We start from the raw sequence: 18,226 nt of genomic DNA on the forward strand, positions 1-18,226 counted from the left end.
AGGCCTCTCACAGCCCATGAAATGTGCACAAATTGCAGCAGGGGAGGGGAATGATGCCAAACACAATCCCCCCACTCTGATTTCCTGCAGAAAATAAGAACCTCCCCTCATAAAACCTGCAGGCACCACTGGGATTCGCAGCTGGCATTGTAGCAGACTCCCCTTTTCTTAGCTGTGCTTTCCAGGCAGGGGAAGGCTGGACTTACCGATGGCAAAACCCATGCAGAAGGCAACGTCAGCTATGGCATACACGCTGCCATAGACTGACACGTGGCGCAGATCCACCAGGTAGCCCATGATTGGCATCATGGAGGAGTCCACCATCCCTGCAAAACACATCCCGGGAAAATGCTGCCTTTTCTTCCCATCCTTTAACCCTTTTGGGTGAATGATGTGCCAAGAAGGGGTGCAAAAGCAGCTAAAAGGATGCTTGTTCATAACTAAGCAAGATTTGTGTAAAATAGTCTGTGTTAGCTTTGCTTTTTATGGTCTTTGATGTGCCCAGAGTCATGTGTGGACATTATACAGGTGTACACAGCAATATTTGTGTAAAATAATCTGTGTTAGCTTTGCTTTTTATGGTCTTTGCTGTGTCTGGGGTCATGTGTGGACATGTATAGAGGTGGCACCTGCTAAAGGACAGGAGAGATGTGAGTTTAGGATGTATCCACACTTCCCACCGAATGTCTGAGCAAAGCTCCCACCTCACATTCCCTGCCAAGGAATTAGGGCAAGGTTATCTGGTGTGAACTTGCCCTGGCTGAAGGCCTAAAAGGCAACATTAGCCCCCAGTCAACCAAAATGATTGACAGTGTTTTTATCATGTCTTTTGATACACACCCTCATTTCTAGCAAGAAACAGCACAGACAGCTCACAAAACTGCTGAGACACCTGAAGTCTGAATTTGTTCCTGTAACTTCTTTCCTCACTGCACATCCCTGGTGTGGAGATGCCCCAGGACATTTGCTGAGCACCAAGCACTGAAAACAAGGCAGGGTCCCCAGTGCACAGCCCAGTGTAAGGAAAGTCACACATGTCACTTGAAGAATACATGTGTGTGAGCCTGGGAATTCCCCTTTATGTACAATTTAAGCCTTTTATTCCAGTGGAAATGTCTACATAAATCCTTTTCCTCTGCAGGAAAGGCTGAGGGTTTGGGGCAGTGCACAGCTGCATTTCTAAAAACAACATTTACATTCATGGACAGGTTGAAAGGTCTGTTTAGGTGGATGGAGCAGTTCTGGACAGGCCTGGGGCTCCAGCTGGTCTAAAGCAGCCTGGTTCAAACTCCCTAAGCACTGTCCCTTAATTCCTTCTTGCTCTGCCTGCCAGTTTGGGCCACAGCTCAGGCTGCAGCACTGTTAGATCAGAATGGCAACAAAACTGATTTTCTGTGTAACTTCATAACAAATCATTTTTACAGAAATAACAGAACTCATGTAAAGAACTCACGTAAGAACTCATTGCAAATGTTCTTACCTATGGCAAATCCAACTCCAAAAGTTGGTGCTATGAGCCCATAAATGTTTTTAGCAAATGGTACCTACAAAGGAAATTTCAGGCAGTTAATTACACCATACTGCACATGGTGGTTAGCACCTTTTTCTGAGATAAATTCTCCAAGTAGTTATGCCCCACTTTGTACAGATCTGGGAGTCTGATCCTTGTTCTGAGCTGTCATTTCAGACAACTGTGCCATTAAACCACTGACACACTTACTATTATAAACTGCTGAGTGACAGCTCAACAGAGCAGCATGCTCCTCTCAGAGTCACCATTTCTAAAAATAATTGAAGCACTGAAACAGGAAAGCACTCAAAACTCTGATCTGGAACTTATTACCCACACATTGTTTAATAACATGTCATAGAACTCTCATGGGAAACGCACATATTTGAAGATGAGCACCCCAACATTCACATGATTTAAAAGATGTGTGATTGTCTACTTACACATAAAATACTTATTCCCACGATTAGCATCCCGAGCAAAGCACAAAGCCACCTACCAAAGAAGAAACATCACTCAGAGATGGTGATAATGAGATGTTAGAGCTGATCCTAAATGTTTCAAAGCCACGTCTGAAGCGTTGAGTTAAACAGCAAAAGTAGCAATGTGTTCAAAAAAACCCACTAATTTTGCTCCCATAGAACAAGCTTTAATAATTTCCACTATCAATAAACTGCCCTGGGAAACGCTGGAAATGGTACATGAAGAGACTGGGAGGTGATTAGTATTTTTAAATTAAGCATACCTTCCAATTTTGTGTGCAAGTACCCCAAAAAGATTGGTCCCAATGAGATAAGAGATGCTGGCTGGAAGAAAAGCGACGCCTGAAAAATATGAATGAGAGGTTTTATCAGCAAGGCTTTCAGGGAAGTGTTAGAAGAAACTAATAAATGCCAGACACTGCAATTTTCATCTGGACACATCTAATGGAGCCCAAAGAATCAAATATCCGGTTTGTTGCAGCCTCCCCGTGAAATCTCAGGACATCATCTGTGAAATGCAGCAGCAACCTGATGCCTTGGGAAAAAAAAAAAAAAAAAGAGTTTTTCAGCATTAGATACAAGAACTGCTCTGGGAGAGGGGACAGAACAACAAAGAGCAGAAAGTTTATGTGTGACTGCAACAAGCTTTGGGATGGGCCAAGGAGAGCAGCCCGGGGTTGTGGAGCAGGTGCTCAGCACATGCAGCCAGCCCAGGTGCTCAGGGTGGGTGAACCCCCTGCAGGAGGGGACAGCAGGGCTCTGCAAGTGACAGTGCCCCTCTTGTGGAGAGTTGAGTTCAGGCATGGCTTGAGGAAAAAGGCCACGAAGCCATGCAACTGAGAGAAAAGTAACAGGTAGCTGTGAAGCAGTTTCAAAGCAGTTTCCAGCCTGACTTCTATAAACAATTAGTCTCTCTCAGGCATCCTTGTATAAACAATAAAGTTCTCAGGCAGTCTTCCCATAACAAAGGTAACATCCTCTCTGGGAAAAGATGGCACCCTGGGAACAGTTGTGGAAGTTTTGGGAACCGTTCGTATCACAGTGAGAACACTGGTTTTGTTTGATGTAAACAATCAACGGTATTGTAAAACAAAAGGAGTGGTTAGAGTTTTCTCTGTTAGCCTATCATAAAGCTGTATTTTGGAATATGCATGAAGTTCGTTAACACTATTATTTAAGCTGACTGATCGATCAATAAATTGAGTTTGATGCACAATGGTCGTTCTCCCCTCACTTCAACACCCTCTGAGCCTGGCAATGCCACTGAGCCCCCTGTCACAGGCAGGTCTGCAGTGCTGTGATGCTGCCCTTGGCCAAGCATGTATCAACGATGTAAGGATAAAAAAACCCTTTGAAAATAGTATTAGAATTATTAAGCCAACATCTTCTTAATATTTTTTTTTAAAAATTACTTAAAAAATAAGTAGAAAAACTTTAAAATATAAGCAGTAAAACTTTAAAAAAATTTAAGTAAAATAAAACTTTAAAAACTTCAAAAAATGAGTAATAAAACTTTAAAAAATAAGTAATAAAACTTTGAAAAATAAGTAATACAACTTTAAAAATTATTTTTAAAATATTGCTTTAAGTAAAATAACAAATTTTGAAACTGTAATAGCTTGCAGATGAGGACACCTGAGTAAATTCTGTCTCTCTCATTTCCCACCTCCACTTGGAAAAACACATTGTTGGCACCAGCAGTGCTTTTCCATCCCTGAGGTTGCCACAGCAGTGGCTGTATCTAGAGCAGATGCTGTTGTCTGGTGACACCTCTGGTTTAAAATCCAGTTGTTACAGTCTGTACTGGAGGATTCCTCCTCTCCTTGCACAGAATCCCAGGGCAGGGCCCAGCCAGAGATGCAGAAATCAGCTGTGGTGTCAGGGTACAATCCCAGCCCTGCCTCTCGTGTGTGTGCTCCTCATCTTCCACCAGGGCAACAGAGCTTTTCTCATTTCCTGCCTATCCATCTTCCTTCCCATCTCTCTGATATATTCATAAGAAAAAAAAACAACAAGGGGTAATTTTTAACACAGCAATATCCTGTGATTAAAAACCTTGTGGGTTTTACAGTGGTGGTGCTGGGGAAATATTTAATTTCAGCCTGTGTAACCACAGCTACTTCAGTACTGCTTGGAGCTGTCTGGTTATACCAAATGGTCACACAGAGCAGACCTTGACAGCTGTAAAAGAGAAATTGTACTGCAAAGGCTTGTTAAATAAGACTGGAACAGGTTGGTCTGTAAGCTGTGGTATACTGAGGCAGAACTATAATTTTCTAAATGGGCTCTATGCACAGTAATATTCATTGGGCAAATCAAGGTACTTTATACCTTCTTCAGTTCATGCTTCAAACAGCTGGCTTCCAACTGCATAAGATAATAATTTGCTTAAAACCCTGCAGTTTAATTTACAATTTAAGAGGCTTAAAAATTTTAATTAATGCTGTCAAACCAAAGTGAAATGGAGTCAATTACTTGTATCATTAAGGGGTTACATTAGTCTTAATTTAAAATAGATATTTTTCTTCTAGTGACCTCTGTTCAATGAAGAATTCGTAAATCTCATTTCTGTTGCAGCAGTAATATGAAACTGGTAAGGGAGGTAGATAGGCAATATTTATTTTTCCTTTTTGAGGTTCAAAATACCCAAGTTTGCATGTTCATTCTGCTGTATTGCAGGCTAGAAGTTATAGCCAGGTTCAGCATTAAGAGCTCATAAGAGGTTCACTCATTAAGAACTGCATCTGTGGCCACTCTAAATCTCAATTGCATTAATTAGAACTAAGATTTGTGCTTTACATAGGGTGTAATGTGCACATTAACACACAGCAGGCATATCAGCTGAACATCATTTTCATGAAGGATTTTTTGTTTTCTTTCAAACTATACAGTGATATTAAAAAATACCCTCATGACCAAACTATTAAATTAATCGGAGATAGATGAAGGCTGAGCATTGCCCACTTAAGAAGATTCACATAAACTTCTCACACATAGTTCATCACTCACTAGAATTTAATCCACTTTCCGGTGGTTTTTTCCTGCTCTTGCTCACGTCAAAGAGAAATTAACTGTCCTACTTTCTTCTGGAGGGCAACATTCCATGGTTGCCCAGGGATTTGGTTTCCCAAGGCTGTGTCCCTGCTAAAACTCATGACAAGGTCCAAGGTGGGGCTCCCCAGTGCTTTCTGTTGAAAGGGATGATTAAGCAACCACTAAAGCAGCCAAATATGTAAATTCCAAGGGAAAGTGCTCCTCATGTCCACGTTTTAAGCAGCAGTCCATCTTTCCCCCACGTGTGTGTGAGGAGGAGGCTGCGCTGCCGTGACCCTGCTGCCCATCCCTGTGCACAGAGCACCTGCTGCCCATCCCTGTGCCTGCCTGCCTGTGCAGTTCAAACCAGGGACTGAGGAGGGGCTCCCTGCAGGGAAAAACCAAAGGGTTTTGCTGTGCAAGGCTCCTGTGCAGCTCAACAGGCACACTGCAGCTGCCCTGGCCAGCATCCACAGCCCGAGCAGCGCTGGGATTCCCAATGGAGAGGGATCAGTGCCACTCCTGAGGCTGCCTGCAACTGTTTTTCCTTGAAAAACAGTTCAAATAGTTCAGTAGTTTAGTGTAGCCCATTCCAAGAGCCTCTATTGCAACAACACCACCCCACTGTGTAATATTTTTCTTACCTACCAGTGTTTGTAAATTCTGCAGGTTTAGCACAGGCACTTTACAGATTGTAAAAAAAAAAATAATTAAAAATTACCCCCCTGAAGCAAATAATCTTTAACAGGACCAGAACTCAATAGAAAAAATATAGAGATGCAAACAATATACTGTACTTTACCAAGCTGCCATTTTTTTGAGCACATGGTCTCCATCATCCAGATGGGTAAAGCTGGTTCAAGCATAGCAATAGCCATGTTTGCAAAACAGATTGAGCCTGGAAGAAAGAAGGGGGAGGGAAAAACATAGCACTAATTATTTCTTTTGGCTATAAACAAAACACCATGCAAAGAATGGATGGTTTTACGTAAAATATTTCACTTTTTACTGGTTTTACGTAAAATATTTTATGTAAAATATTTTCACTTTTTACTGGTTTTACGTAAAATATTTTATGTAAAATATTTTCACTTTTTACTGGTTTTACATAAAATATTTCACTTTTAGGGCTTATTTCACAGCCCTATTTGTCATGTGTCAGATGGTGATTAACATTAAATAGAACACTGTAAAACCACTGAAGGCTAACTTTTTGTATGTTTCTATTCTCCTAGAAATTCTACAATAAAGGTTAAGCTGTTTCATAATGTGAAAGTTTGCAGCGAGCTTGATGACATTTGGAAAGTTCACGAGGTCTGTTGTACAAATGATTAGCTAGAACCACAACCACTTGGTTTGACGTGTTCTCCCGGGGCAATGGCAGAGCCCTGCTGTGCAAGAGGCTCAGGCTCTGACCCTGTGCCTCTGCCACCTGAGAGCTCATCCTGCCCCACATGGCAGCATGGGGAGGGCTTGGTCCTGGAAATACCAAGGTGCAAACACAGGGATGGCTGCTCCCAAAAATGGGATTTTATCTGGAGATCCTACAGGCAGCAGTGGGGCAGCAAACGCGGCTTTGAGCTTGCACAGCCCTGCGAATTTCAAATCTCTTTTGAGCTTGCACAGCCCTGCGAATTTCAAATCTCTTTTGAGCTGGCACAGCCCTGCGAATTTCAAATCTCTTTTGAATCCCAGGAGCCCCAATAACCCAGCACAAAGGATAACAAGGGTGGAAGTGCTGATTCAGCCCGGCTGCCAGCTCAGCTCTGCCCCACCCCAGTGCCCGCAGAGCCGGAATCAGTTTGGGTTTGGGTGGTGCTCATCTCTCCCAGTGCTGCACTTCAGCTCCAGAGCAGGGATTAGGAAACCCCACGGTATTTCTTGGGATTCAAGATGCCTTTCACACTTACTCAAAAGACCCTGAGGCACTCAAGGCTTAATGCAGGGCAACAGGACATGTCCCCTCTGCTAATCCCTTTAAAATGGCTCTTGGGAATCACTGCTGCAAGTGACAACCTCAGACTTGTGTTCCCTTTCTTCCTAATATTTACAATCTCTGAATTTCAGGAAAATATTCTAGACTCTTCCAGTCCTTTACTATACAAATTCTACCTTTAAAAAAAAATCTATATTTTTCAGAGGTCAGAGAGGCATTATTTCTCTCGGAGGGAGTTCCTCATCACAAGGTTCAAAACCAAATGAGCACTGATGTCATTCTTTGCTCAAAGCTGTCAGAATACATTAGACTATTCCTAAAATGACCTTGCTGGCTAGCTGGCTCTCTCCCTTCCCCAGGCAAGGAGCAACAGCTCAGCACTGCTTTGCCCTAAGGACAAAAGCCAACCTTTCCACTTGGGCGCAAGCTCCCAGAGTGGGTCTGCAAGGAGCCCCAGTTAAACTCCTTGGGGCTCTCCCAAGCCACAACCAGCCAGGCTCAAACAGCTTCCCTGATGCTGGAAAAAACATTTCAGGCTGCACAAAGTGCAGCCAGAGGAAGCAGGACCGTTCTAACTGAGACAGCTTAAATAGCAAAGGATTTGCTATTTAATTAAATATTCTATTTAATTGAATATTCAATTAAATTTTCTATTCTATTCAGTTTACTCTGTGCTGAACAGAGCTCACAAAGGAAGGAGAAACAGGTGTGCCTGCACTTGGTTCTGGAACCTGCTTCTCCTTAGGCCAAGAAGCAGCACCAGAGCTTGCCAAAGCACTCAGGGATATGGTGACAAAGGTGCTTCAGACCTAGAATGTGCCCCAGGAGAAAAGTGAGAGCCTGAGCTGTGCTCTGCAATCTCAGGGCAAGAGCCTGCTACCTCAGCAAAGCTTCCCCAAAAGAAAATAAATTAATTTTTTCCTCAGTCTTGCCTGGAGCTGACCTTACTTTAAAGTGCCATGAGTCAAGGGCATGAATCCTACATCTTTTCCTCCTTGAATGGGATTAAATGTCCTGTGCTGGCCAGAAGGTGGGAAATTGCAGCCTTCCAGCTGAATCCCATCTCCAGAGCCCAGAACCCCCCAGGTTTTGGCAGAGTGCCACAGACATCAGTGACATTTCCCTGTGGAAGAGCAGGACCCAGTGCAGAGCTGTCCCACACCTTCCCAAGGGGTGCTCATGGTGATGTCTGTCTCAGCTCTGGTTTTTAAATCGTTTAAACCAACTTGTCTGTCCAAGCAGCTCTGTGAGGCAGCAGCACTGATTTTCCTGTAATCCCTGTCAGTGAGGTTGGGCTTCAGGAGTGACACTGACTTCACTCCCACCAGCAGGGACAAAGCATGTCAGGGACATTTCTTCTGCCTGGTCAGGGTACTGATGGCACAGGCTGTGAAGCATCACCTCTGACACAAACCTGGGCATTTGACAGAACCAAATTTGGTCTGCAAGGGAAATAAAGCAAGGAGAAGAGGCTGAGGTCAGAGAGCATCAGCATCATCTGTACTGTCACAGCACTGGGCAGCCTCTGTCCTGGGAGGCAGAGAACCCAAGTGCTCCCCTTAATCCCACTGAAAATCCATGGGGATTTCTCATATTTTATATACTTTGCTGTAGGAGAAGTTACTGAGTCAGATGAATGACAAATCTGATCTCTTATCACAAGAACTGTCTTTGCTATACTTTTATTCAGTGGTTTTTTCATGCTGCAAGAATTTCTCAAGCAAAAGAGTTTGTATAATTTCAGTCACAGCTCAGCCAAGTCACAGAAACAAGGTTATGATAATTTTCTAAGATCAAAAATAAACAGAAAACTTCCAGAAATGTCTGGAAGAATTGCTGTTAGACAAGCAAGTTAGGATGATGTAACAGAACTGTGAAAATAATTATCTGTTTCCTGGTGTTTTGTCAACATTAGAAAGGGCCAGGCTTAATTACAGACTTCAGAATAAACATTCAGCAATGCAAAAAGGCAAACTTCTCTTGAGACGGAAAGGCTCATCAGAAAAAAGATACATATAATACCAAACAGCATTCACCACTCCAGCAGACCTTTTCTGAAATACAACAATTCACACTCAAGAGACCAAACTCACTCCCTCTTCAAACAGGAACAAAGTTCAGTGCTATTCCCCGTGCCTGCCTGTGCTGTGCTGGCAATCCCTCACTCTAAAGCCTTGCCCCAAGTCATTTTCCTCACAGGAACTTTCCTGGCCACATCCCATTGCCCCAGCAGGCACCTGGAGGTCATCAGTGGCCTCTCAGTTGGAAATACACATTTATTTCAAATTTTCTGCCTATTGTGCTTCTGCTGGTTCATTCATCCTGTAATACCAATACATTCTTATTAGAACTTTGCATAAAGTAAACCAGCAAATGACAATGCTGTTAAAGCAGCTCAGCCCAAGGCATGCCAAGAGGGTAGGAATGACATCCATGGCTGGTTTAAAGAAGGAAAAAGAGGTCTGGTACCTGCTGCAATAATGATGTATGGGTCCTTCAGAAGTGTCAGCAAAGGTGTTCCCTTCTGACTCTGTGAAACAAAAGCTTGGGATTAGGAAAGGCAAAGTGACACCCATTGCTGCAGTGTTTTACCTTAATACTCACTTCTGCCTGTGTTCTGGAGGGCTGCAGGACAAGTAACTGAACAGCTGTGGAAAGAAAGGCAAGCTGTGACTCTCCTGCAGGAGGGGATGGATGGCAGGAGCAGGAATGGGCTGTGCCTCAGGGAGACACTGACGCAGGGACCTACTGACCTCCATCAAACAGAGCCAGGGCTGCCAGCACCAGGAAGGGAGAGCTCTTCCCCACAAACTCATACATGACACTCCCAAAAGGGGGGCCCACTGCCAAGGAAAGGGAAGGACACACTTGTGAAAGCTCTGACAGAACAAAACCCCTGCGAGCGTTCAGGCATCCTGCTACGGGCACGCAGCGACCAAAAATCCACTTTGAAAATCCCCACAAAGATCATTGATCATGGCAATAACCATATTCTCCGTTCCCCAAAAACACTGTGCAGTGTAAACAAAACCCAAACACCTCAGAGATTATTGCTTGACATGTAATTCCCTGTGTGAATCCACACAGGGAATGCCTGCTGTGGGAAAAGCTGGTCCTCACATGCACCATGAACCCAGTCTGGAGACTGCTCAATGCCACAACACCCAGGGAGACCTTTCTGCTGTTTCCAGAGCTCCCAAGAACAAGCTTTGGGATGGCTTGGGGATGGTTTCTTCTGCCAGCAGAGCCTCCAGCTCACTGACCTAGTACTCCCATAGCCAGGCCTCCAAGGGCAATTCCCATCGCGTTGCCTCTCTCTTCATCATCCGTGTAAACAGTGGCAAGCAATCCCATCCCTACAATTAAAAATAAATAAATAAATAAATATTTTAAAATTGTTTTTAATAAATAAATAAATAAATAAATAGACATTATAAAATAAATAAATAAAAATAAATAAATAAAGAGACATAAGAAAAAAGCACAGGCACAAAATTAGGCATCTGTGCGCTACATTTTATGGTCATAATTTGCCACACCTCCTAAACATTATAGAGGACTTACCAAGTGTTTGGGGTTTTTTTTGTATGTGTATATATATATATACACATATACTCCCTTCCCACAGAATTAACTTCCAAGCAAAAATGGTTCTGGCAGCACTCATGGTCCCCAAGACCACATTCTATTGTGCAGCATTAGTCAGGTAATTTAGTGATGCCCTTATTTGTTAGATTCTTTATTCTTCTCTTTGTCACAGAGCTTTTTGATGATGCTTTCCAATGAGCAGAATCAAAGCCTCAGACAAGTATTCACCATCATTTATTCATACTCAGAGTGCACAAAGGTCTGGTGACCACTTAGCTCCAATTGTGGACAGTGCTCTGGGCATGAGGTATTATGCAGAGCTGATTGCTTTGTAAATGAGTATTTCAAGTTCAGCACAAAAAAATTAAAGGATCCTTTTGACCTTTATCTCCACATGCCTTATTTCTGCACTTGATGATGAGCCTTCATTTCACAAAAGGAAACATGAAGCCTAATTTGCTTGTCTTTTTGTGGAGCACTCAGACACTGCAGACGTAAATGCTGCAGGAGAGTCCTTATAGAAATTAATAATTCTGTTTTCAAATCAAGATTTACATAGGACTCAGTAAATAAGTTCTGCAGCTACACAGAGGAGGAAAACAATACATTGCATGGTTGATCACTCAGTAAACACCATCCATCACCAAAAGAGCAGAGGTCCTGAGTGGATCACCACGTTTATTGAAAAGAGTGGATGACATCAAATTGTTTGCATGAACAGCTGGGGAGCTGCATTAGAATTCACAATGAATGTGGGATTTGGGGAAATATTCTGGAAGAAAAGAGGGAGGGGGAAATGCAAAAACCATAACACAAAGTTCTAGGACACAGATGTATATCTGTGTGTTCTGTCACACAGGGATAGGAATAACTGCACACACAAATGCAGGGGAGGGAATGACTGCCAGCAGTGGCTCACAAAACTTCCTTTGCTGTGAGATGCAGGGTGAGACTCTCACTGCTGAGGGCCCTGTAAGGAGCCAGAGCTTCTCTCAGAGCTGGGTCTGGCTCTGGTGCAGCACAGGGAGAAATCTGGGGCTGCTTGGAGACCATGCAGAGAATGGCAATGAGAGTGAGCAAGGACTCAGAATAACATCTGTGAGGGACAACACAAGGACTCCCAATTCAAAACCAGAGAGGATAAAACTGATGTGAGAGGTGATAACAGCCTTGCAATACACAAGAGAGCCAGGAATATAAAGAAAGGAAACGGATCTTTGTCTTCTCTGCAGGATGGCAAGCAGAAATCAGCTCACATGGCAGCAAAGAGCCTTTAGATGAGACATCAGGAACAAAAAACCTTCCTGGCCATAAAGGTGCTTAAGCACTGAGCTGGATGCTGAGGGCAGTTCTGGAGGCTTCTGAGGTCAGGCCTGTCAAGTGTGCATGAGGAATGACAGATATTAAGTTGATCCTGCCTTCAGGAAGGGGTGGACTAGATGGTCCCTTGGCCTTTTCTGCTCTTTTGTGTTCATTGGCTGAGAAAAAAGAAAATCTTGTGCTCACCTAAGAGCCCACAGCTGAAGGTGCCCCCTTGCACAGGGACTGAGTTACAGCTGAACAATAATTTTGATTCTGGCATGTCTTCCCTTGGGAAAGCTTCACTTGCAGCCCTAACTGATGTCAGTTCCTGCCATTCCAGGAAATTTTTCCAAGATTGGAATATTCAGCATGAACAAAACGTATTTTCCCCAGCCTCAGCCTCAAGAATGCTCAAATAATTTGGGCTGAAAACCCATACTACATTCTACCTACTCATTTAAAAATGAGACACGTTTTTTGGAACTCTGGTACCTTAACTGGCAGCCAGCATGGTAAACCCTTGAAAACAACATTTTATAACAGAAATTTCCATAACAGACAGAGCTGCTGTTCTAACTGCAATAAGTACCAACACAAGTTCCCAGTGACCTTTAAAATGGCTAAAAATGAATTTAAAATGTTGAAGACACAGGTGCAGAAATCCCAGGGAGAGTGCAGTTCATTTAGTGCTCTACCTCACTGCAACCCAAATACCAAGGAAGTCTTAAAAGGCATTTGCTTTTGAGCTACTTCATATGAAAGAGACAGAAAAACAAAAAAAGAAATTGATTCAACTGAATATTTTGTATTAATTATATATTTTGTATATAGAGAGTATATACTCTATATACATATATAATATAACTATAAATAGATATTATATTTATATAATATAATTATATTTTGTTTATAGAGTATATTAATTATAAATATAATTTCAATTAATTATTGAATGTGTCAGCACATTCAATAATTAATACAACATATTGTATTATTAATATACAAAATATATAATAAATATATTGTGTATATTAATTATATAATATTTTGTATTAATTATTGAATGTGCTGACAAAATTCAATTTAAAAAAAGACTGAAAGTGATCTGCATTTTCCTCTATCATCTCTTACCTGCCACAGAAGAACAAGAGGAACCCACTCCTTGCAGGGACCTGGCAATAAATAGCAGTGCATAGCTTCCAGAGAAGGCAAACACTGCAGGAAAAAAAGAAATAAAAAACAGAGGTAATTTTTGAAATTAGGTTAACTATAACTAGGTTAAAAAGTTAGATTTCTTGAAACTATCACAAAAACTTCCTACAATTCAGTCAAGTGTTTACAGTGACTTGTGCCACTTTCAATGCTAACTGCATTATTTCCCCTTATTGCATTTGGATGTGTCAGTGTTGAATGGCTCCCAGGTGTCTAAGCCTCCAGGTGACACAGAATGCAGGAGCCCAAGCAGTTTTAACTAATTACTCTGGATTTGATTACCTCTGCTCAGGTTCAGCTGCACACAGGAGGAGTAATGAGAGTTTTCTTTGCAGCCTCACCTCTCCGTGCTGCTGCAAGCACCAATGCTGCCTCCAATGAGGGGGTGGAGAGAGGTTTTCCCCTGGTGCTGCCAGATGTGTGGAGCACAGCTGGCTGGAGGTGCAGGGAAGGCAGATCCCCCCATTCAAAACCTTCAGCAAGTTCCTCCTCCTGCCTCTAGCAGAGACATTTGCCACTCTTTATTTCCCCAGGAGATTCAGCCCCCAGGGTTCACCCTCAGCCACTCCCTGCCCTGGGTGCTGCACTCAGCCTGGCTAAATTCTCCACCCACAGCACTGGAAAACAGGAGTTTCTCAGAAACCCAGCCACATCCCTGCTTGTAGAGCCCATGTTGTCGGTGTCATTGACTCTACAGTGAGTTTACAAAGCTTTTTTTTCAGCTCCCATCTCTTGGCCACCTAAGGGATTTTGCTGGGCAGGTTGTAGCTGCAGGAAGGTGTCATGCACCAACCAAGCATGGGATTCATGTGCACTCCTCCCACCTGCCCTGTGGTTGTGCCTCTTGGGGCTTTTCACCTCATTTTACAAAAATCCCTACTGTGTGGACACGTAAAAATAAAGGGGAAAAGGATTTCAGCAGATCAGCAGCTCTCTCCTCTGCCATGAGTTAGGCTCGCTACTCTTATCTACATCCCAACCAGAATTTATCTAACATGTTCCTAAAACACAGAGGTGTCAGTGGCTCTAAGACCAGCTCATCTTCTCTAGTACTTCAGTCCCCTTGATGATACAGCTTTAAGATCATAGACTCACAGAATGTTTTGGGTTAGAGGAGACCTGGCTCAGTCCCCTGCCATGGCCAGGGACACTGTCCCCTATCCCAGGCTGCTCCAGCCCTGTCCCACCTGGCCTTGAGCACTTCCAGGGATGTCCATCCCATCCACATCCCCTCTGGGAATCCTCTCATTATTCTTTCTTTTATGTACAGAGGACCTGGAAAACTGTTTATCCCCTTCTTTTTTTTTTTTTTGTCACAGGCTGTAATACATCTCACATTTGCCTTCTGAGGCAAAACCAGTTCTTTCACTGATCCTCACAGGCTTCTAATGAACCTTGATGTTCTCTGTACTCTTTCTGTCTGGGCCCCGGGTTTAAATGTCAAATGCCAAACATAAACCAGCAGCTGAAGCCTTATCAATGCCATTAGAGCAGGGAAATTATCTCAGCTGACTGGCAGGCTGTGCTGCTGTTTGCACATCCCACAGAGATGTTTAGCCACACTGTGATCCTGTTGACTCATACCCTACTCATGAGCCACTGCAGCCTCACAATCCTTCTGATAAACCCCCGTGGTATCTGCCTGTACAGGGAGAGCAAGGCAGCTCTCCCATGGCTATTTAACAATGTCTGAGCACTGCTCCAGAGCAGAAATACCTGAAAGGCTCAGCTAAGGAAGGTTCTGCTGAGGTGGGATGAAGGGCTGTGATCCCTCAGAGCAGGTTCCCTTGTTCAATCTTATCAGCACCACCATCAATGTGGAGCTGACTCAAATTTTCCCTCAAATTTCCCCTCAAATCTTCCTTGGGAATCAGTCCCCAGACACCAACAAGAAGAATTCCTAGTGATAATTATTGTGGAGCATTCATTTAAAAGTTGTGCCTGGGCCAGACCAAGTGAGACATGGACACTTACTGATTGTTGACACAAACATGATGCAGAAGCCAGCAAACAGTGGGATCTGGTACCCTATTCTGGAAAACAAAATGAATATTCACATTGCTGAGGTTTTGAGTTAGTCTTACACGAGTTCCCACACCACACAAACCCAACCTGTAGTTCCTTGGCAGGCTTTGAACTATTTATTGTGGACCACATGGCCATATTTGTCCACACCACAAACCTCTTTTCATCTGACACAGCAGACTTTTTATCTGAAATCCCTGGGAAAAAAATCCTTCTCATGATTGCCCTGATTGCCCTGTTCTCATTCTGCCTTGATTGTTCCCAATAAAACCCTCTGGGGCTCCATGAGGCTGCCAAAGATATGCCAAGGGAAGATTTCCATGAGTGTGCTGAATTTTGAAATACCCCAGTCGTGTTTCAGCGCTCATCTGTTTCCATCCTTGTGAGACAATGATTATAATGAGACATAGTCAAGCCAATGGCTTTTTTACTGGAAAAATTTGTCATCAGCTTTTCTGGGAGTTTTGCCTCAGGAGCACTGGAAGAGTCCCAAAGAGCCTGAGAATAATGCTTCTGCTTTCCATGGGTTTAGGAGCAGAAATGGAGCTGATCAAAGCTTTCTTCATCAGCCCATTTCTTCATTAGGACTCCAAACAGCCTGTAGAAATGTCTGGTTTATCCAAGTATTTTCAAGTTTCCAGGAAATAAAGAACTTCCTGGCTGGGAAGCAATTATATTTTTTGAGCAGATAAAGCTGAAAATTCGACCACAAAAAAATAATAAAAATCACAACATATTATTTTCCACACCAATAAAAAGCTACCCTGGAGTCCCAACCTAGGTGGCTCTGAAGACAGAGTGCACATTCTATCCAACATACTTTGTTCACAGCTTCATTTTTTGTAGGATTGTGCATCTCAAATGTATTTGCCAGGACATTATTTAATGGCCAAATTCAGGAGTACTTTCAAAGGATTTCAGTTTCCAATGATTTGACAGTGTTGCACATTTAAATGGGCAGCATTGGCTAAAGCAGGTCAATCAAATAATGGAAAGGTCAAAAATGGCCCTTATTAATAACACTAGTCATGACATAAACAAACCAAAATAATTATTCTGAGCTTTGTTTTTGTATTAATATTTTTATACAGTCAAGGATCTTTGATAATGGAAAACTCCCTAGAATGCAGAGCTCAATGTTCATTGTTTGTCTCATTTTTGTTAATGAAATAAATTGAGCTTCCACGTGGTATTTTGCCTTAAATCACCACTGCATTAAAATATGATAAAAACATATTATAAAACATTTTAACATAGATTCTCCCAGTTGAAATCTGTAAGTGAGTGTTGTAAATATCCAGCAGAGACTGGTCACTCATGTGCTACTCACCTGAACTGGTGTCCCCAAAGCAAATTAAATCCCTGTCACAAAATTCCCCTGTACTCTTAGGATAAAAACTTTAATCTCCCAGCGCCTTCACACATGGTATATAAAAGAGCAATATTTTTTTTGTCTGCTTTATTTTAAGTGAATGATTTTTTTCTCAGCCAGCCTTTCCCTTGCTGTGTGTGTAATAGGGATTACACAATGGGGTGCTGGTCTCCACTAGTGTTTCTGTGTACATGAGGAAATAAAAAATTACCTCTTGCCAAATTCTTACCTGCCTCAGGGCTGAAGTGAGCACTTCCCAGTGGGCCCAGGTAGAACAGGCCACTGAGAGTTTGATCACAGTTGCTCTGATTTTGAGTTTTTCAATTAAATAAAGCAGTGACAGGAGTACAGATAAAAAACTAAATAAACCCTGCAGGTATGGCTACTGCTAGTGGTGGGCATTATCAGCTGTTTCTGGAGTGTTAAAACAGAAGGTGAATGTCCTCATGCATTTCCCCACAGCAAAGTAAACTAGGGCTGGGTCTGTCACGGCAATCCCAGATGTGTCTAGGATGGATAATTGAGGGATAATTCTGATTTCAGTACAGGAATCAAGGAATTCGTACACCTGACACAGGGCCTGTGAGATAGCAGTTTGCTACAAGTACATTGAAATAATATTCAGTTATTGCATGAAGAGAAATGCCATCCAAATTGGCTCCCACATTCACATTTCCATCATTGCATCAGAGGCAATGTAATGTCACATGAGCTGTGAGATCTTCCACAAACATTCACAAATTAAACACAGAGCAGTGCTGTCATACTAAATAAAGGAGATTTCAGCTCTTCCAATGGGCTTCCTGCACCTGGGAACTTCCTGGTGGTTGAAGGCAGGAAGAAAACAAACATTTTGGGAGCCACTTCTAATGCTCAGTGTAATATTGCTCAAGCACTGTTCTTTCATTTTTGCAGTTGAAGATCTTATTCTTCCTTTTCCTTGGACAAACAGGGCCACAGCAAGGTGGAAAGTGACACATAGCAGAGGGTGGGAGTTAAACAAGTCCTTATAATGCTCTGGAAGGATAATACTGCCCAGAGCATCCCCCAAAACGTGGAGATGCACAGTTCTGCATGGAATTGCTGAAGCCCTAGAAGCCATGGCTGGGCTTTCTCAGGGGACAGTCCTGCCCACATCCAGCTGACATTTCCTTAGGTATGCAGATTGTCCTTTCCTGGGCGATCTCAACACACCCTGCCTCTTAGCAAACCCTGAAATAGCAGCAATAATTAACTGCCAGTTGTGCTGCCACCAGTGTCCAATCTGCAGCTGCATCCCCTGCTCTGTTCTACAGGTGTTGAGAGCACAGACTGGGAGGTTTTGCTGAACAAGTGCATTATAATAACCATAAAAAGGAGAGGCACTACCTGCAGCAGCCAATTCTGTGATTCTGCCCCTTGGTGCTGGGCCATTCATGTGAAAAGTGAATATACAGTTTTTCCTCAGCCATGACACAGCACCCTCCATCACAATCACCTCTGCATTTTGTTCCTCTGCATGTATGCAGCACCAGAGAATATTACAGCCTGTCCTCTCTCTTATCTTTTCTTGTTACTATGGCTAAACATATAATTTTCCTGGGCACTTCTTTCAAAACCCTCCAAGCAATTCTGAAGCAGAGTCCAGCACGCCTCACCAAGGCTACTTGCAGCTAAAAGTGCTTATTACAAGTGTTTGTGATCTCTGGAAAAGTCTGAGTCACTGGTTGAAGGAGGGAAAGGAGAGGCTGCCACAGCAGGAGAATGATGCCCAGATGAGCTCCATT

The 18,226-nt window shown here is 42.9% G+C and overlaps 1 protein-coding gene across 1 annotated transcript in view; it reads right to left on the reverse strand.

Annotated features, from left to right (window-relative positions):
* The window catches only part of SLC18A2 (solute carrier family 18 member A2), a 29,073-nt gene that overhangs the window by 4,597 nt on the left and 6,250 nt on the right, over window positions 1-18,226 (reverse strand). The window contains exons 3-13 of the mRNA XM_059476658.1: window positions 15,038-15,096; window positions 12,983-13,066; window positions 10,225-10,317; window positions 9,715-9,804; window positions 9,566-9,609; window positions 9,431-9,491; window positions 5,828-5,923; window positions 2,256-2,334; window positions 1,954-2,005; window positions 1,481-1,544; window positions 207-326 (exon numbers count right to left, since the gene is read on the reverse strand). Coding sequence (XP_059332641.1) covers window positions 207-326; window positions 1,481-1,544; window positions 1,954-2,005; window positions 2,256-2,334; window positions 5,828-5,923; window positions 9,431-9,491; window positions 9,566-9,609; window positions 9,715-9,804; window positions 10,225-10,317; window positions 12,983-13,066; window positions 15,038-15,096 — 842 coding nt within the window. The remainder of the gene's footprint in view (window positions 1-206; window positions 327-1,480; window positions 1,545-1,953; window positions 2,006-2,255; window positions 2,335-5,827; window positions 5,924-9,430; window positions 9,492-9,565; window positions 9,610-9,714; window positions 9,805-10,224; window positions 10,318-12,982; window positions 13,067-15,037; window positions 15,097-18,226) is intronic.

The sequence above is a fragment of the Ammospiza nelsoni genome, chromosome 8, assembly GCF_027579445.1.
Source record: "Ammospiza nelsoni isolate bAmmNel1 chromosome 8, bAmmNel1.pri, whole genome shotgun sequence".
NCBI classification, from domain to species: Eukaryota; Metazoa; Chordata; class Aves; order Passeriformes; family Passerellidae; genus Ammospiza; species Ammospiza nelsoni.